Source organism: Puma concolor, chromosome A3, assembly GCF_028749965.1.
Source record: "Puma concolor isolate L17-30 chromosome A3, mPumCon1.1.hap2, whole genome shotgun sequence".
In the NCBI taxonomy this organism is placed as follows: domain Eukaryota; kingdom Metazoa; phylum Chordata; class Mammalia; order Carnivora; family Felidae; genus Puma; species Puma concolor.
The window spans coordinates 78844495-78865469 of NC_141669.1; the positions used below are offsets into that span (position 1 = coordinate 78844495).

Sequence of the window (20975 nt, forward strand, 5' to 3'; positions counted from 1 at the left end):
TTAAGGTAAGACTGGAAGAGAAGGCACTAAGGTCTTAGTATGCCACCGTTTAAATTTCATCCTGAGGATAGAAGCCTGAGGGATTTTAACAAAGCAAAAGCATGACGTGGCTGGCTGTGCATCTGAAGCCAGGTCACAAGGCTGGACAGTGGAGGCATGGGTCAGATGGGAGACAGCCTGGAAGGAGGCAGCAATTCAGGGGCGCTGTGGCAAAAGGCGCAACTGTGTGAGGGTGGCGGGAGAGATGTCTTTTGCTGGGGAGGAGGAGCTGGAGGCGACTGCCCCTGGGCTTCAGACAGTGGGCACGTGCTAATGCCAACATGGAGACAAGGAAGACAGGAGAAGGTGGTCCTCCTCAGAAGGTGGTGACTTCTGTTTCACACACGTGGAACCTGAAATACTTGCCCACACAGATCTGGTGCTTAGCAGAAAAGTCTAGCCAACGGTATTGACTTGGGAGCTGCTGGCACATGGTTGGAGTTGCAGACATGAATGTGGACAAGATGGGGTATCAAGTCAAGTTCCCTAGGAGGTGGACTCTGAAGTGGAGGTGAGCATGCAGGGAATTTATGGGAGGGGGGAGAGGGGTGCTCTTGAGACGACCTCCTGTAAGGATGAAGGAAGCAGGTTTGAGCCAAAGGGGAAATCCAGGTTGCAATGTAGTCACAGCAGAACCCGTGGTTGACCCTGCAAGGACCCCTGGAGCTGTCAAGGGCCTTCAGAGATATCCCAGGTCGAGGCAGAGGGACAGGCCACTGTGCCCCCAGCACTGGGCTGCTCCCGAGGAAGGCACCCAGCCCCAGATAAGGTAACCATCTTCAGCAGAGGCATCCTGGGGTAGACTGGCAGGGTGAAACTCAGCACCTGGGGAGGGGGAGCTGGAGTCCTGAAGCAGGGACATATAGACAGAGCACCACAGCACTCAGCCCGGAAAGCTCCCTGAGACTGTGCCAAGTGACCACAGGAGAGGGACTGGGGCAGAATCCCCAGGCAAACTGAGGCTTGAGGAGCAGTGGAGGAAGGAAATGGATGACGGCGAGTGAGAAGGATGGGGCAAAGAGGGGGAGGGGAATCAGGAGAATTAACACTGTGAAGTCAAGGAAGAAAATGATAAGCTTGTTCCTGAGGAAGGGCCATTAGGTCAGTGGTGATAAGGCAACTTGGCCACAGTGCCAGATGAAGTACATTTCCTCTACTCCTGGCTCTTTGGGTCACCCCTACCAACCCCCGCCCCATGCACACCCACTCATAAACGTGAGCCAGATCCTCTTCAGCCACAACCCCTCACACTCCTGGCTTCATTGTGACCCAGTTTTCCTTTGCTGCCCTTTCAGCTCCAGCATGGCCCCTTGACCCGTAGACATGACCTTCATCCTGCCTCTTGTTCCTCCAGATTTTGAGACCTCCTGAAATTTCGAGGGTTTTTGGACCTTGGCTGCCTCCTTCTAGAATGTTCTGGCCTTGCCCACCCACAGAGCCTGAATGTCTGTTTTCTCAGGTGAGAACTTCCTATGACACCCTTGATCTCTGAAGAATCCACCACGGGGCCGGGGCGGGGGGAGGGGGCGGGGCAGGGTTCAGAATGTCTGTTTTGGGTGGATGGAGTAAGGGAGAACAGGGGAAGGGGAGCTCGGAGGTGTAGCAGGAGCTGGAGGAGGGGGTGAAGGCAGAATTGCTGTTCTAAGGGAGGAGACGCATGAAGGCATGTATGTATTAAGGAACAGTCAGTAGAGAATAAAAAGTGAAAGGTATAGGAGTAAGAAGGGATAAGTAAAGAAAGTCTGGAAGGGATAGGACTGTTGGGGTCCTGACCATGGGAGGTGGGGTCGGGAGGAAAGGAAGGAGGTGAGTTGTGGGTCCACTAGGTGTGTGGGTGGAGAAGTCAGTGGAGAAAGAAGGGACGGTGCTGTTTGCTGGTGTTCAGAGGTTTCAGCAGCAGGAAGTGGCGATGTCTGGAATCTGCTGAGGGACCCATGGAGGCTGGCCAGCGATTCAGAATGGGTCCTGGTTAGCCAGAAGGGGTCAGGGGCCAATGCAGGGATAGGACACGTGAGGCAGCACACAGGAAGGGAGTCATGGTGGAACACGGCGCCCAGGACATGAAGGCAGCAGAGGCAGATGGACAGAGAGAATGAAGGGGTCTAGGACCTGCACCGAGCTGGGGGTGGGAGGGTTGGGGGCTGGGGGTGGTGCAAGGGTGGGTGGGGGGGACATAACACTCTACCATGGTACAGCCCTTGGCCCTACCCTGAGGGGAGCGAGCAGCATGGAAGATGAAGGAAAACAAGGAGGGTGTGGGGAAAGCTATGGTGTGCCTGCATGTGCTCTTATCCCCAGTGTTCAAAGACCTCAAGACTCTGAAGGCCACTTTCTCCCACGGCTCCTGCATTTAGCAGCCAGCTGCTACTTGCTGGTCAGAATCCGGCTGATCCGGCAGCCTGCTCAAGCTGGTTTCATCTTCCTTTCCACTTTGGAGGCCACAGTTAAGCAGCATACACAGGATATCTAATAAACATTCGCGGGTGGTGAAGGAGGTGGGTCCCAGAGCCTGTGTACAACAGCTTTCAGTGGACTGAAAGCAGCCCTTGGCCTCTGTCCTCCCCCTAAAAGGGCTGGCTCCTGGGAGTGTCTGCAGAAGTTTGCTCAGAACACATACTGGGGACACTGCACAGGAGCTGGAAGGGCAAGTCCCCTCCCCACAGCCCCCTGGAGCTACACCAGAGGGGCCACAGTCCCAAGACTGATGCTCCTCCAAGGGAAAGCCTTCCCATTGGCCCCATTTCAGATGGTTGGCTTCAGTATTTACTTTCATTTTTCATGGTTGAGCTCAACTCTCCTTAAATTTACAGTGCATCCCTGAAGTCTTGGTCAACAAGATGGGGGCGGGGGACGAGGGGCGGGGTGAGGATGTGCATCACACAAATGTTGGTGACAGTTCTCACTTTGTGCTTAACCAGTCAGTAGACTAAGAATGTGACAGAATGCGCAACAATACGCCCTCCTTCCTGGGGGTCAGTCTGGGCACCAAGCCCAGTGGGGCAGCCACCAGTGAGGGCAGAACAAGGCTGCCAGCAAGCTCCTGCAACATTGCCCCCACAGGGAGCAGAGGGTGAGGGGCGGGGGGCGGCTAACTAAAGACCACAGCCACGGTGTGGCTGTAAAGAAAAATCAGAAGCTCTTTCTGACCAAATTTGGAATGATTGCCAAAACATTAGTTGAAGTGAAAAGAAGGGCAGAGAGAACATGCACAGAAACACACACAAGAAATGGAGGCAGGCTGGGTGGCTGGTAGGGGCACATTTTAAACATGTGCTCTACAGTGCCTTTTGAATTTCATTCGGTTTGAAAGCTTTATCTATTTAGGAAAATAAGATAAAATTTCTAATTAAACAGATGACACCCATCCTGCTGATGAACCCTCTTTAGGAATTATCACCCTAGTTGATGTGTCTGTTTGAAAGGGAGGTGAGGTTGTTCCATTGTATTAACTCCTGACATTTAAGGAACACTGAGCAAAGGCCCTGGAGCTACAACAACACCCTGTAAAAGACACGGATTCCTGAAATCTGTTTGATTCAACTAATAGGTAAATGACATCATAAATTTAAGAGATGATGAAGGAAGTCTCCAGTCTGCTGGGAAAGGTGGATCATGAAGACATAAAGAAAAGTTGGTGTTGGCCTCACTGGCTCTTCAGGGGTGGAAAAAATCAAGTTAGAGCCCTGTCTCATACCTCCGAAAAATAGATTCCAGACGGGATTAAAAACCAATAGTAACAAAGTTAATGTAAGTATTGGGAGAAATATAACATAATATTTTTGTGATCCTGGGGTGGGGAAAGCCTTTCTTTTCAAGAAAGAAAGAAAGATTTAATTAGAATCAACCCTTTATATTATCCACATAACTTTTCTGTAAATCTAAATGTATTCTAAAATAAAATTTAAAAAAAACTCCACAAACTTCAGGTCACTGAAAAATATCATGCACAAAGGTTTAAAAAGGACAATGTACAGCCTTAGGAGAAAATACAGTTCTGAAGCATATATAACAAACAATCATCAATGTTAATAAGAAGATTGATTACCTCATAGAAAAATGGGCAAGAAGCATCAAGATATAACTTACAATAAAAGAAACACAAAAGACCACTGGAAATCAGAGAAATAAAAATTAGAATCAGAGTATGACATTTTTCACTCACCAGATTGACTAAAACACACAAAACTGAGAATACAAAGTGTAGAAACATGCATTTTCTTTTTTTTTTAATTTTTTTTCAACGTTTTTTATTTATTTTTGGGACAGAGAGAGACAGAGCATGAACGGGGGAGGGGCAGAGAGAGAGGGAGACACAGAATCAGAAACAGGCTCCAGGCTCCGAGCCATCAGCCCAGAGCCCGACGCGGGGCTCGAACTCACGGACCGCGAGATCGTGACCTGGCTGAAGTCGGACGCTTAACCGACTGCGCCACCCAGGCGCCCCGAAACATGCATTTTCATGTCCATTGGTGGTATTCTCAATTGATACAGCTTTTTTTGGAGGCCAAATTTTAAATGTATATACTTTAGGACTGCAATTTCACCTCAAAGAGTTCACTGTATAGAAATATCTGCATAGATGTACAAAGCTTGTACCCTGGATAAATATCCAGAATGGAGGACTGGTTGTGTGCATACCATGAAATACTACGTGGCTATTAAAAAGAATGAGGTTCATCACACGCACACGTATATGTATGTAAACACACACATACATGTGTATATATATATACATGAAAGTGAGAAAAACAAGTACAAATAATATGGCCTGCTAGGAGCAAATGGGAAATTGGGGCTGGACAACATGGGGCCCTGGAGGCATTTGGACTCCACTGTGCAAACAGGGGAGCAAGGTGAGGGAGAGACACAATAATCCCATGTATCCACAGAGAGGACTTTGAGAGATGAACACAGAAAATGCCACTACCACCATCCCGGTGACAGATGTGATAGGAAAACAGGAGCAGGTGGGACGGAGGTGGCTGTGACCCAGACACATACCTGTTCTCATGGAGCTGACACGGACAGGCAACCACAAACAAGGGTTTGGGATTTGGAGGGCAGAATGGACAGGATTTAGTGATGAACAGGGGTAACGAGCTGGGGATGAGAGAGACTTCCAGGACTACAATTTCTGACTTGTGCAATGCAGTGCACTAGCTGTTTGGGGTTGAGCAGGGAGGCTTAAGGCAGAGGTCAGCCTCCTGAGATCATACGGGAAAAAGTCCCATGTGTCTGGGCTTAATGCAAATGGCACCCACTGAGGCATTGGTCTAGTACTCACACCTACAGGCCTCAGAGAGAGCTTCTAGAAGCCCAGTTCTTTCAAATATAGAGCAACAACTTTCCTTTCAGGACTGTGGAGAGGCCTCCTCTCTTTCAACCAGATTCACAGGCAGGAGATCGAACTCTCCAACTCAGGATTGAATCTGAGCTGAGGAAGATGGCACTTGGCACTCGTCTAGGCCCTGGGGATGTGGGTCTGGATGAAATGCCAAGCCTGCTTCCTGAAGCCGCCCCTGAAGAGAGAGGTGCAGGGGGATGGCCCCAGTGGAGGGTTACTACAGAGGTGCCTATGAAGGCCGGGGGTCTTCCTGGCTCAGGGATGGGCAAGGAATACCCTGTGGCTGTAGCCTACAGTGGGGGGAAGGAAGGAGAGAAGAGACTGGGGCCAGGTCCAGAGAATGGGCCTCATTGCCCCGAGGGCTGAATTTGTTCACCTTGTTTGTTCACTCAAAAAAAAAAAAGGATTTACAGAGTGCCGTAGGCTTGTCAGGCACTGTTTTAGATGCTGGATGATAAGAGCAGTGACTCCGCTAAGGGACTGCTCTCCTGGAGGTAACATAGAGGAGAGTCACCATAAATAAGGAACAAACAGTAGGAGAATTTCTGGCAGAAGGCCATGCTATGCATAAAATAAAGCAGAAAGATGAACTGAGAGTTTGGGAGAGGTGTGGGAGAGGGGTGATTAGGGGACTTCCTGCAGTGGAGGTCTGAATGACTAGAAGGAACCCTCTACCAAGGATTGGGAGCAGCAGGCGGGCGCTGCAGTCGGAAGCTAATTGTATAAGGCAATTGTTTTGCTAATAAGATCATGTTAAGAAAATTAGGCTTTTTTTCCTTTCGTAATGAACTCATTAGTGAGCTGTATTTTTAGTTTTTTCTCCTGAGTTTTAGAGATTGGGCAGGAGGGGGAGGTTTGTTGGGACCGATGGGGAGGATTCTGGATCCCTACACCGGAGCCTGTTCCAGGGGAAGGGAGGAGTGTCAGAGGGAGGAGCCCGAGGTGGAGGAGCACCCACCTGCTCCGGGAGGTCACGTCCAGGAAGAACTGCACGAGCACCAGCAGGTTGTGGTGGTGATCGGACACCTCGCTCAGGCTGCAGCACAGCTTCTGGAGCTGTGGGGATAGCAGGCATTAGGTGGGCTATGAGAGGGCCTGCCTTCCACCCTGACTTCCTCACCAGCCCACTCAGCAGGGAAGCCAGAAGTAAGATGTGGTCACAAAGGCCAGGGACTGGAGGGAGTATTCCCTGGCATCCTGGTGGCCTCCAAGCCTGCTATTTCCATTGAGTGTACTCTAGGGGCACTTTAATCCCTAGTGACAAGGCTATGTGAGGAGGCTCAGGACCTTAGAGAAGAGGCTAGGGCTTTGGCTTTGGCTCATGGTACCTTCCTTGGCCACTCATGGATGTTCTCAAGGAGCAGAAGCAGAAGCTGCTGAAGATCAGTCTTGGGCAGCAGGCGAAGCCCCACATCCAGGCCAACTCGGCACAGCAGCTCAATCAGGCCCAGGAGGTCCCCATCAGTGTAGGCCCCTGGCTGGGCTAGGGCACACAGAGCTAGGAACTGGAGAACAGAGAGAGTGCTAGGCCAGGGATGGCATCCCTGGGAGATGGGGCTGGGCAGGAGGGGATGGCATCATGAGCCCCTTGGCCATGCCAGGCAGAAGCTGAGGAAAACAAGCACCAACGCCCAAAGTCAAACCCCCCACGGTGTACTCAGGGGGCAGGCCCAGGCATAGGGGGCTGTGAGCCCTCCACAGCATCAGTCCTGGTGGCTGGCACAGTGCCTATAATACAACTGCTGAGTAGGTCTGGATGGTGAGCAGAAATGGGTGTGTAACTCACCTTGTAGATGTAGTTCAGGCTGACATCCAAGGCAATCTCCAGGGGGGCGTCCTGCTGCTCACTCCAGTTCAAGCTAGTGCTATTTTTAAGCACCCTAAGGTAAGACAAAAGCAAAGGGAAGGAGATGGGAGGAGGTGGGCACAAGGGGAGAACAGAGGCAGAGAGGGGGGCCTGCTGTTGCTCAAGAACAGAGAGCCTGTGCATGATCCTTTCAGCCTGGGACCCTGATGCCCTGTCTGTGTTGGTCATTTACTGCTACTAACAAATTATCCCAGAATACAGAGGCTCAAAAACAATAAATATTTATTACGTTGTGCAGTTTCTGAGAGTCAAGAATCCAGAAGCAGCTTAGCTGGGTGGTTCTGGCTCTGGATTTCTTGGGAGGTTGCCCCCAAAATATTGGAGGTGGGCTTGCTGTCATGTTAGGCTGGAGTGGGCAGGAGGAGCTGCTTGCAAGCTCACTCCAAGTTCACTCATGTGCCCCAGGAGGCCCCCAGTTCCTTGCCACATGGGGCTCTCCACAGGGCTCCTCAACATGGCACCTGGTTGCCCCCAACTGAGTGATCTGAGAGAGAGGGGAATGCCAGAGACAGAAGCCGCAGTCTTTATAAACTAGTCTTGGAAGTGACATCCCATCACTTCTGCTGATGTCTATGGTCCACACAAGCCATCCAGACTCAGTGTGGGAATGAGCCACACCAGATCACGGGAGTCTGGCTCCCAACTGCTGCCACTCCAGCTGTGAGAAATAAGCCCACTAACCCAAATCAAAAGAGGAATGTGGAGACTTGGAGCACAGTGAAGTGAGGCTTTAATCAACGTTCTTGCAAGAGCGAGTGTTTGATGGACAGGCACACTCGGGGCAGTTACAGCAATTTATCTCCTAGCGTGCAAGTCCCTCCCCTGGTTCCTCATTGGCTGAGTACTACAGAGGTTACAGCCTTACCCAGACATCACCTATGCTCATGTAAGGTACAGAGTAGTCTGACTGGAACAAATGTACATTCCCTGAGGTGACACAGAGACTTTCAGTCCTCCTCCCTTTGTTCTTTGGTACATGCTCATTGCAAAGTCTGTGAAAATAAGCCCTCTAAATGGAGAGGGAAAGAACCAGGAAGTGAAGTGTCTAAGGGTTTGGGATCCATTGTGGGGGTGGGAGTGGGGGTGGGGGTTCATATATATTTCCAATTTGGTTGTAAACCTGTTAAGTAGACAGCACAGCTTTAATTTTGTATTTCTGAAAATGAATCATCTCTCTCAGATCGCCAGGCCTCCGGCTTTAGTTTTCTGGGACTTGGAGACCAGGATATCATACTCCATTGCCCCAAAAGAGTCTTCCTCAAAGAAGTTCTTTGTCCATACAGGTATGGTGACATTTTGCATGCATTAAGAAGTATACTACATTGTAGCTTATATGGGGACTAGTTTCCAAAGTCAGCAAGTAATATGATGAAAGAATAAAAATTATCATTGAGAACTCCTCCAAAGGGGTTCACACTAACAGGCTGCCTACCGATAAGCCTAGCATGCCCAGTTTTCCTCTAGTGTGGAAACAAAGCTTGTTGAGCTGAGATGAAGTTAGAACTTAGGGTCATAAAAAACAAACAAACAAAAAACACCACCAACACACACACACACACACACACACACACACACACACACACACACACCCCAAACCTCTTTAAAGACTAGAGTCATATTCAGGGTGACAAGGTCCTTACAGTGAGACAGGCATCAATGGACAACAGAGTTGTACCACCTTTGCACAAACTTCCCCAGGCACATGCTCATTGGATAAAAATCAGAGCAAGATCGCCTCACTGATTCTGTCTCTCTGGTCAAATGTATACTGTTAATTGCTGCATACTGTTGAGGTAAGCTTATGACCAGGCTCCCTGTGCTGTCTCATCTACTGCTCTACTCTTATTAACTGGTTGGCGTTCCTGATAACAGCAGGCTCTCCACAAATGAAGATACTGATGACAGCAACACTGTTGGCAATAACAGGCTCCAGTGTAGCCACCTGACCGCTGACAAAGAAAAAGCTCCATTCCTGCGTGCTCCGGTGAAAAGTCTCTGCTCTTCTTTTACTTGGCACTGGTGCTGCTTATTCAAAGCGAAGTAGGAGAATTCCATCTTTAGGTGCCCGGGAAATTGATGCCAACAAAACAAAGTCGAGGGGGTGGAGGGGAGGGTATGACTGCGCTTGGCCATTCTTCCAGATTTTAGCATTTATTAGGGCCAGAGAATGGGTGAGGCTGGTGTTTGCACATCTGGGCACCTGCTGGGCCTGTGTCAGTATATAAGGGGTGCTCCGGTTTGCACCAGCCTGTGAGCATGCATGGGGTATGGAAGCATGAGTGGGAATGCTTTCAGACTTCCCAAAGGATGGAGGCAGGCACAGAATTGACCGTGACTCTGCTGAAGAGGAACGGGCTTTCAGACAGTCTGGTGCCACCAGAGGGAGGAGGAGTGTGGAAAACGTGAGCTGGGGAGGGAAGTGTGGCTGTGACAAGAACCCTCCCCAAGAGGGTTGGCGGACAGCCGGAGAGGGTGGCGGACAGCCTCGCGGTGTGTGCTCCAGCATTTCCTGTGCCACCTCTCCTTGGGAACAGCAGGCAACAGAATGGGGGTCCCTGTTCCCTGCCTTTCTGAGGTTCTGATGAACCGCTTCTCTGAAATGTCTGCATCTGTGACTGCTATACTGGGGGTGCAGCGCCGGCTAATCCCCAGGCCTCCATCCCCAGGCTCCCAGCAGGTGGCCACGGAGCACAGGCATTCACGGCCTGGCAAGCTCACTCCCCTCCTGAGTGGAGGGGTCCCACAACTGGACTCCATGAACAAAGTGCTTCACCATCCTGCCCCTCCCTTCAGCCCTGACCCCCAGCCGGCAGGGTTAGAGCTCAGCCTGTGGCCAGGACCCAGGAGCTAGAGCTTGGGTCATGGCGATGCCGTTCTACACTTATTCAGTGATTGTAAGAGGGGCACGTCTTATGTACTCCGACATTCTCAGCAGGAGCATGGTAAAAGAGCCATAGGGGCATGGCCACCACTGTAACCAAGGGCTATCCTGAAAGTGCCCAGTGGTCAGGGTCCCACCATGCAGGCTGTGAGTAGCGTGCTCTCCCCTAGGCCTGTACTACTAAATCAAACTGGACCTGCTGTCCAGGCCTTATGGGCGAGGTCAATGCAGTAAAGGGAATTCGATGCTGAGCTAACGGGAAGGGAGAGAGAAGTACATTTTACCTGGGTTGAATTATACTGTCTCAAGACGGCCAGCGACCAGCCTCCTGCACACTGGACAGGATGCTCTTTCAATGGATTAACCATCAATTAGTTACCCATTTGGCCTCTGCACCAGGCTGCCCTTTCAGAGAACTAAGTCGATGAAGGTTTCCAGTACCAGACTATGGTAGTTTGGTGGCCAGTCCTGTGTATCTGACTGGGACTTTCAGATGGACTTTGTAACCTGGGGAACAGCCCTGGAAAACCAGCCATTGCTACCAAGGACCTTCCCTGCCTTCCCAGGTGAGATTGGGGCACCTGACGAAGAGTGTCTGTACAGCCGGGTGGCACCAGCCCCCTCAAACTCTTGCTTCTGCTTCCTGGTCAGTGTTCACGCTCTGGTCCCTCTTCTGCCCTTTTGCCCCCACAGATCCTCCTGATTCCTTCCTCCCCAGTCTTGTCATATGGTCCAGTGGCAGATGGACTATATCTTCCGAGAGGAAATCTTGAAGCATTCGAAGAGATGGTGATGGGTTTCAAGGAAATCTGAGATGAGGAATACATGGTGAAAGACCAGTCTTCCTCATAGTAACTAAAAAGACAGTCCAGTTGTGGGGCCATGTGCAGAGACATCCTAACCCCTCATTTCCAGTCTTGGCCACTACAGGGGCTCTGTGGGTGCCCTGGAGGAGCCCCAGAGCATCTGTTCTGCTGGAGAGCCCTAGATTGGGACATCCCTGGAAGTCAACAGAACAGTATGTGATGTGGAGCCACTTGGCACGGGATGAGCCTGAGCTTGGTCAGGAACAGGATGAGGAGGACAATGGGGACAAGGCAGCCTGCCGTGATGTTCTTCTTGTGGCCCATGTGTCCATGAAGGGTGTCATACCTTTGGTGGAGGAGACTCCAGAACCTTCATAGTGCTTCCTGAATAGTCTAGAAGAGCTGTCTTCCAACCCTATGACTCCCAGAGCTTCCCCAACTGCAGCAACCAACCAGCAACCCAGCTAACCCACCTGAGCATCTCTGCTACCCCACATCTTGGGGATGTCATTGGACGGGTCTCCAGGATGTGTCTATTTGCTTTTCAAAAGGAGGCTGTGTTCAGGCAGAAAATCCTCCCTAGGCTGAGTGGCTGGACAAGCGGTCCAGTCTGCTCTTATAGGGTCACAATAGGGAAATCACCCCTGAAGCCATTGGCCAGATCCTCAGGCCAGTTCTGAATCCTCTGTGGGGAAACGGTGCCAACAGTGTGAGGCCAAAGGAAAGAGGTAGGCTGTCCAAATGGTACGTCTGGTAATGTGACCATGCAGCTCTGGCAACACTCTAGGACAACATGGCTTTGCCTTCCTCTTACCCAGGGCCAACTGCCTGGTAATGCATGCTAGGGGTTTGTGTTCCCAAGGATTTGAGGTGGCAGATTTAAACAGCCACAGTTCTAATGCCCATCTGCCCCCTGTGGCCTCCAAAGTGGATGGATCTGTCCTGAAGCCGAAGGAGCAGGAAGCTGTCAAGCTCAGGGGGAAGGGAGAAGGGCGGGGGAGAAAGTGGCTCTTTGCAGAGTGTGTAGTAAGTTGGGTGGTTATATGCCTCCAGTGGCACCTCTCACTTTCCAAGTGGATACCAAGTGCTCATCACAACAGTTAGAAATAGCTCTTCTGAACTCTTCAGGCCCCCTAGGCCCTTCCCCCAACCTGCATTTGTTTTTCCAAGTGTAATTCTTTCCTCGACTCATTCTAGAAGGTGGTGTGATTGAAGCTCTGTGTCGGGGAAGAGGCAAGTGGCTTATTACACCAGATATGGAACTCCACGGGAAGGGAGAGGGGCAGGAGCAAGGCAGGCTGGCACATGCGCAGGGTATTTATAGCAGAGCGAGTGTGGTTTGGTCTGGTTTGGTTTGGCAGACAATTACTAAACACAGTTGTGGAACAGGTTCTTAAGGAAGCTTGGGCCTTCCCCGAGTAGGAACACCCGCCAGCCTGCAACAGCAAAGGTAAGGGTCCCTGTACTTCCTGGGGCCAGAAGATTGTCACCAGGATGGTGGGGGCGGGCTTCCATGTAACATCCGATCCAGGGCTCTAAAAACCCTGTTATATGTTCTCAAAGAATTGTCAAAAAAAAGTTTGAATGTAATATAATCTGTAGAACAAGTTTATAATATGTAACACTTTTACAACCCAGACCTCATCACTGTGCACCCAACAATAGCCATTTATGTATTGTTAGGTCTCTGCTCCTAGAGAGCAGGGACAATGCCTATGCAAATTAGCACCCCCCAACCCAGATCAGCACACAAAGGGGGCACCCACAGAACAAAACTGGCCACTGTGGAAATTACATGTAAAATTGTGCCTTGCTGGCCATGGGTTGATATTAGGTAACGCGTCAAAATTGAGGCTTAGAGGTAGACCAGAGAGACTGGGACATGTCCTGGAAGAGGAGGGGCATTGAGCGCTCTGAGTCACCACGGGGCAGGAACAGATGTCAGCTAAACCAGCAAGACTCATCTGTGCCTGCTTCTTCTCCCTGTGCCTCCCCCCTCCCCGCCTAGGCTGGGAGCAGGGTCATTTATCCAAACATTCACCATTTGTCATTCACGGTGTGATACTCATATCCACAGGTACTTGTGTGTGGTTTGTTCTATAATCCCTCAGACTCTGTTTCACCATGTGGGTTAGAGCCTGAGTTTGGGAATTTTTTTTTTTTTTTTTTTTTAAATTTTTTTTTTTTTCAACGTTTATTTATTTTTGGGAGAGAGAGAGACAGAGCATGAACGGGGGAGGGGCAGAGAGAGAGAGGGAGACACAGAATCGGAAACAGGCTCCAGGCTCCGAGCCATCAGCCCAGAGCCCGACGCGGGGCACGAACCCACGGACCGCGAGATCGTGACCTGGCTGAAGTCGGACGCTTAACCGACTGCACCACCCAGGCGCCCCTGGGAATTTTTTTTTAACTCCCCCCCACAAATGCACATAATTTTATATAATAATCAGAGGAAATCTTTCCTCTTTTTTTTTCCCTAAATGTTCATCTATTTTTTGAGAGAGACGGCGTGTGCCCAAGTGCACGGATGGGGAAGGGGCAGAAAGCAAGGGGGAGAGAGAGAGAATCCCAAGCAGGCTCCACACTCAGCATAGAGTCTGATGTAGGCCTTGAACCCATGAACTGTAAGATCATGACCTGAGCCAAAGCTTAACCAACTGAGCCACCCAGGTACCTCACCTTTTTCTAACTTATAAATGCTCATGGAACGGAGGATGCCACAAACAGTAATGAAATGGATAGTTTTGTACAATGAATGGCCCATTACGTTGTATTACCTTTACAGAATAGGAAATACTTTATGATTAATTTTTTCTTCCCTTCCCATCTCCTCAGAATAGGAAATACTTCAATATTTCCTAACATGAATAAATGTTCAAAAGAACGGATCTCTCTTTTTTTTGGGTAATGTTTGTTGTTTGTTTTAAACATTTTAACTGAGGTGTAACTGATATGGAAAAACCTGCACATATTGAATGTATCCAAATTGACAGATTTGAAGTGAGTTCCCCAGCTGCTGAACAAATGAGAAAGGACAGTGAGGAAAGGACAGTACTCACCTCCCACTGTGCCGACGGGGCTCACGCAGGCCCAGAGCAGGGCTACAGGCTCCCAGGCTGTGAAACACCTCCGTGACCTCTTGCAGGGAGGGGCACCACCAGTGCTTGTCTCCATCTGTCAGGCCAAGGGAGAGCAGAGGGTTAGTTAGGGAGGGCAGAGGAGGACAGGCACATGACTCCCAAGGGAGGGCTGGGCATGACAGCCCCTGGCCCAAGGGGACCGTGTTTGCATTCTCTGGCACCACAGGTGTTTTCTGGAGGAATCAAGCAACCAGCAGTTTTGAGACATCCGAGGGAGCTTTGGGAACCTGGCTGTTCATGTTCTCCTGTCTTCAAGCTCTAGCCACCTTCAAGTGAATGGGCTCCATCAGAGCGCTGAGCTGCCCAGAGCTGAGTCAGATGAAGACACCTAAACCAGAGGCCTCAAAACTGCCAGATGCGGAAGACATGAGAGTCTCTGCTGCCCCAGGACCTCTGCCACTAAGGGCTGAGGCCAGCTCTGAACCTCCTGCTGACTCGACACTGCCCTTGCTGCAACATGTGGGTGTTCCCAGGTCCACCATTCCAGCCGAGGGCACTCCCCGCAGCCTGGGAGGTGTCTTCGAAGCCAGCTGGAGCTCAAAGTACCATTCTCTCTCCACTGGTGTAACAAAACATGAATGATAATCTGGCCACACTAACAGAGAGGGAAAAACCTTATGTACCCAGGGGCTCTTCTTCAGTCAGACTACTTAAGGGCATTTTCAGAACCAGGAAGCTAGAAAAACAAAAGACAACATGGAGGATGGTATTTCCCAAAGATGGCTGCAAGACTATCTCCTTCTCACGCACTCTTCTGCATGGTGACCTCTCCACACCCCACCAAGAGGTGGAGTTCAGGTCCCCGCACTATCATCCCTCTATGTTATCTTATTTATTATTTTGTTTCTTGTCTGTCTCTCCCTATTTGAATGTAAATGCCCCCCTACCCCTGCACCCTGCACATCTAGTGCCTAGAGGAGGGGTTGGTGGGTGGGGAAGCTGAACGGAGAGAATCCTAAACAAACCTGACTGAGTAGTACCTGAATAAGAGGGAACCTGAAGACCAGTCCCAAGATAAACTGCCAGTGTCAAGAACCTTGACAAACGTTGAATTTGACAGCAGGTGATGTGTCAGAATCAGGAACTTGGAAACTAGGCTAGAAGCGCATTAGTAGCATATGCTTGACCCTTTGCCATTCTAGGGGTGAGAGTTCCCTCTGAGAAGCCCACCTCAGTGGATCCCCCATGGGCTAGAACCGTGCCAGGTGCCCAAGATAAAAAGGTGGCTGGATGGAGACCTTGACTTCAGGGAGTTCACAGCCTAGGAGGGAGGGGAGCCAGGCAGATAAGTAAACACAAGGGAATGTGCTCAAAACCAACTGAAGCAGATGGAAGGTGCAGAGCCTGCTCACAGGGGGAGTTGACTGGAGGATGGGAGGTGCAGAGCCTGCTCAGAGGGGGAGTTGACTGGAGGTGGGGGAGTTGGGGGGAGTGGGGAAGGTGAGGAATAAGGCACAGGTAATGGGAAAGGAAACATGCACCCAGCAAAGGGACAGAAATGACAAAGGCAGAGAGACACATGAAATAGCATGGCATGTCCAGTAACTCAAGGCAAGAAACAGAGCATCCTAAACTCCTTATGAAGCTCTGGCAAGAGTCTGGTATGGCTGCAGAGCCAGAAGCTGGGGGAATGGCCGGCAGAGGGTCTCTGAATCCCGTCCAAGGACATCTCTTCTGCTGGCATCGGGTGTCTCTCTCTCTGGAAATGTATATGGGTCAGGGCTCACCCAACAAGTAATTAGACTCTTGGAGGAGGAAAAACTTTCTTGTTTGTTTTTTTTCCTCTCGGGCAACTTAACAAGTAAGAATAATGATACCCCTTGCCCGCTGCACAAACGAGCTGGGAAGAATGAAGTCTGCAAAACACAATGAGATTCCACTAGAGAGAGAGAGCTGTTTACTAGGGCCCTTGGGGGACTGTGCACGTACACACACGCATGTGTGGGCAGGCCAATGAACTTTCCAGGCATGTGCAAAGAGAATCAACCTCCTTGAGGCCCTGGAGGCCCAGCTGGGCGGGAACAGCCCGCCAGCAGTGTAGCACCCCAAAGGGTGCTGTGCACGGCCACCCTCTCACCCCTCTTTGGCCGGTGCAGGTGTATCAGCTGCTTTAAGACTCCTTGGGAACAGCAGTGCAGGTGCTGCCAGCTTCAAACCTGAAGCCGGCTACTGTCCCCCTTCCCTACCCCACCCAGTAATTACTCCACACCACAGCTTGACCCAGGCTGATGTGTCAGGAGCGGTTTTAGAGCAAGGGGCCTGGATGCCTCGGGATAAACCAATCAACAGCCCTGGAAATTGGTTAAGCGACGACAGGCGCCCAAGAGCCCATAATTAACACTGCTTATAAGTAGGCCATGCGCTCAGCTTTTCCTGAGCACTGTTTGTCCCGAGTGGGGGTTTTCCGGAGAGCTGACACAGAAGAAAACTCAGACACAAGGCTCCAGCTCCCTAACTCAGTTTCTCCACACCCACACCACAGTCGTTTGAGGTGACTCCCCCAGGGAGCATCAGGGCCCTGTGCCTTTTTAAATGCCATGGCTAACAGCCCTGAGCATCTGGGCTCTGTTTAGAGACTGTGAGTCTGAAAGCATCCCTTTAGGTGGTTCTCCTGGGATGGAACTGATGCTTCGGGGGAAGGCAGGGGAAGAGAAGCACTGGGCCTAAAATAAAAGTGACTTTTCCATCTGTGCCTCAGAAGAAGTGTTGCTTCACGTAACACCACCGCCTCTGTTCTCCTGGCACCAGTTACAGGGAATGGGAAAACCACATACATCCCAAGAAGCTCCTCGGCTCGACGTGCTGGCCCCAGCAGCTCCCCTCCCTAGGCTTCTGTCACAGCTTCTCACCCACCAGCTCCCATCTTGGGCCTTAATGGTCTGATACAGGGCACAGGGTCCAGGGGGATCTGGTCTTTCTCTCCCTCTCTGCGTCCTCCAAATTGAATTGCTAATGAATATTCTGGGGTGGCTACCTTGAGAGGGCCAACCATGTGTCTGGGTCCTGATTCCCTGACACCATCTTAGAGACCCTACAATTCTCCAGGAACCTCAATGGGGGGTGCTGGTTCCTAATGGAAAGTAGGATACTGACCCATCAGACTGAGCCCAGATCCCAACTGGAGTGTGAGACTCACAGCATTTAGGGGAGGCTTACAATCTATTAAAAAACAATCCAGGGGCGCCTGGGGGGCTCAGTTGATTAAGCGTTTGCTCTTGGTTTTGGCTCAGGTCAGAATCTCACGGTTTGCCAATTTGAGCCCCCTTGGGCTCTGCGCTGATGGCTCAGAGCCTGCTTGGGATTCTGTCTCTCCCTCTTTGCCCCTCCATCCTTCTCTCTCTCTCTCTCTCTCTCTCTCTCTCTCTCTCTGTCAAAAATAAATAAATAAACTTAAAAAAACTTAAACCCCTTCGCTCCGCCCCGCTCAATCCAACCAAGTAAATTTAAGGATCGAATTGGCTTTATGAACCAGTGATTCATGAACCAGGCAGCACCCCACCTCTCAGGCAGAGGGGTTTTCCAAGGAGTTTACAAAATGGCAGGTTTTATAGGAAGGAGGGTGGGGCAAGAAAGTTGTTAGCAAAAGAAAAGAAAGGATTATTCCAAGCAAGGTCACCTTCCTTCAGTGGGAAAGGGCAGGCTTTCCCTTTCCCGGTCTTATAATACAGACAGATTACCTCAGGAGTGCCTATCACACAATTCCTGATTGACAGACTGACACTTAGGGGAGGCTGAAACTGCCATTAGGTTAGTATTAAGCTCTGGTTTGGTGACTTGGCCTAAGTGACACCACTTTGGGCTTGTAGGTACCCTTTTCAACACACCTTACCATTTCTAATCCTCCCAATTACTTAACTTCCCTTTGCACTTTTTCTTTAATGTTTGTTTATTTATTTAGTGAGAGAGCTTGAGCAGGAGAGGGACAGAGAGAGAGAGAGAGAGAGAGAGAGAGAGAGAGGGAGAGAGAGAGGGAAAGAATCCCAAGCAGACTTCACTCTCAGCACAGAGCCTGATGCAGGGCTCGATCTCACAACTGAGAGATCATGATCTGAGCCAAGTCAAACGCTTAACTGACTGAGCCATCTAGGTGCCTCCCTGCACTTTTGTATTTAAATTCACACTTGTAAAATATCACCGGCTTTAGTCAATTGGCCTTAGCCTGTCATTTAAACTTTTTATGCACTCAATAAATGGTAACTGAACACCAGGTGTTGTTCTAAATGCTGGGGGCCCAGCAGTGAACAAAAGAGACAATGTCCTAGTCTCATGGAGCTGATGGTTTAGCAGGGAAACAGACAAGACACATTAAATAAATACACAGAACGATGCAGGGTGGCATAAATGGCAGGGAAGGAATGCGGTTGGGTACTGCAGGGGGGCAGCTACAGACAGAAGGAGGATCCTGGGGCGGGCGCACCCTGAAGCCAGGTGCCATTCCTTGCTTAGGCCCAGCCTGGAGCCCAGGGTGCTGGAGGGGTGAGGGGAAGGGCACAGAGAGAGGGAGGGAGGACTCACCTGAGACAGGGACACTGAAGGGACTCCAAGGAGAACCGCTTTTTCTCCTTTTCCTGAGTCTGTTCTTGCTAGGACCTGCAGCCCCACCTTGCACATACCTTCTAGTACAAAGAATGGATGTCCTAACTGTAAAGGTCAAGGAGTTAATGATTTCTTTGCAGTTTTCCAGCACAGTAGATAACGTCTAAGGAGTGACCAGGTGGGTTATCACGTATGTATTCCAGACAGCTGCCGTTAGACATTGTGACGCCAAGACCCCCTGGCTCCAGAGCATAAGTGACTTATGGAGAACACCTGGACCTTTGTCCTTGTTCTGACTGGTTCCTGGGTAGCTGAGAGGACATGCTCACCATCCTCAATAAACCCTCAGAGCCCGAGCAAAGGAGAGACTCACTCTCCTTTCCTGAGTCTTCCAGACACTTCATCTGCTATACTCTATCCCTTATGCTGCTCAGTAAACTCTGCTCTCACTTCTTCCCATTCACTTTGATTTCTATCCTGCGCGAAGCCTGCGGGACCCCGTCTGGGTTCTCGGCCCGCCTGCCCATATCACACCCACCCTGAAGACTGGGGCAAAGAAGAAGGGCAAAGGGAAGCAACTGGTCTTAGGAGGATGGAGTGATGTTATTATCCACGTATGTGGTAAAAACACAATATCAAGTGTGTTACAGCATCAAGTCTGTATCTTAAAAACATGCACATCTCATTGCCCCAACAGCAGTGTGAGCACAGGATGGAGCCCAGCATTCTCCTGACCCTGACGCTGCCTCTCACCACGGACAACTGTGTGCCTGGGACCCGGAGAAGCTCTGACCCACCTTCTCTTCTTGCCTCTCATGCCCGCTGGCTCCTTCTCCAGACTGCTCTGTCTACCCACATCCTTTTCAGTCTTCTTTTTGTCCCTTCTTTTTTATCCCTTCTGTGCCATGCAACCCACCTCACTGACCTTCATTTTCCCTTTTCTATCTGCTCCTCCTGAGCTGAGGCCCTCCCTCTAGTGCCCTCACAACCTTCTGCTTGCCTTGCTGTAACCCAGCCTGCATATACCCATCCCCCACACACTCTCTCTCACACACACACACCCCATATACAGCCACCACACACACGCCCTTACACACTCACATATACACCCCCATATCCATCCACTCACCACCCACCCTCACACACACACACACACACACACACACCCCTATATCCACTCACCACACAACCTCACACACGCATATACACTCCTAATCCACCCGTCACATACACCATCAATGCACACACATCCCTATATCCACCCGCCACACACATATATACCCCTCTATACCCACCCAGCACACAAACACACACACCTACACACCCTCACATACACACACACCCCTAAACCCACCCACCAGACACACACTCATCCTCACATACACACATGTATGTCCTCATATCCACCCACTACACACACGCACTGACACATACTTATATACTCTTGTAACCGCCAACCCCCATATACCCCTATACCCACCCCCATTACACTCACATACACATATACACCCCTATACCCACCCACCATACACACGACCCTATATCCACCCCATTCCACATCCATACACATCCCTATATCCACTTATCCCCCCCCACCCATGTATTCATCCACCACACACACACCCATACACATATATACACTCACATACCCATCCACCTACCACATACACACATACACACACACCATATACTATGGACACATGCCACCCATCTACTCATATACCACACCCTACTCATTGCACACACACTACATCCATCTATAGACACACTTCTACACCACACCTATACCACATCCACACTCACTTCACACACACGACCATCTGTACACACAAGACACAGTCACCACTCATACAACACACATATACTCACAGACCACACACACGGAACATACCATGACACTCACACATCACACACACACACCACACCCATACTCACCATACACACACACACACACACACACAGCACCCATCCACACACACCCCCACATAGCCTCCCTTCCCCTCCCCCCCAACAGGTCTCGGTCTCTAGACCTTTTATTCATGTGAGTGAGGGTGTGTACAGGATAGGTGATGCCGTCCCCAGGCCACCTCTCCTCTCTCCTGCCCTCTGTAACTCACACCACTGCCTGGTGTCACCTAACACCATTGAGCATTCCTGGCCCCCAGTGTGTAGGACAGACTTGTATTGTGCCAAACCACTGAACCACTCATAGCTGCTAGAACTAGGTTCTGCTGCAAATAACAAAAAGACTGAAAACAAAACAAAAAACTACCTGGGCTTAAATAAGCTAGAATTTTTTTCTCTGATGAAAAAGTGTGGAAGTGTGTGGGCCACACTGGTACAGGGACCTGACTGATTGGGA

The 20975-nt window shown here is 50.3% G+C and overlaps 1 protein-coding gene across 3 annotated transcripts in view; it reads right to left on the bottom strand.

The window, feature by feature from the left end:
* FAM178B (family with sequence similarity 178 member B) overlaps nucleotides 1-20975 on the bottom strand; it is a 115400-nt gene that overhangs the window by 32231 nt on the left and 62194 nt on the right. For all 3 annotated transcript variants that reach the window (XM_086701265.1, XM_086701264.1, XM_086701266.1), the window contains exons 9-12: nucleotides 13997-14111; nucleotides 7170-7263; nucleotides 6712-6888; nucleotides 6342-6439 (exon numbers count right to left, since the gene is read on the bottom strand). In XM_086701265.1, coding sequence (XP_086557391.1) covers nucleotides 6342-6439; nucleotides 6712-6888; nucleotides 7170-7263; nucleotides 13997-14111 — 484 coding nt within the window. The remainder of the gene's footprint in view (nucleotides 1-6341; nucleotides 6440-6711; nucleotides 6889-7169; nucleotides 7264-13996; nucleotides 14112-20975) is intronic.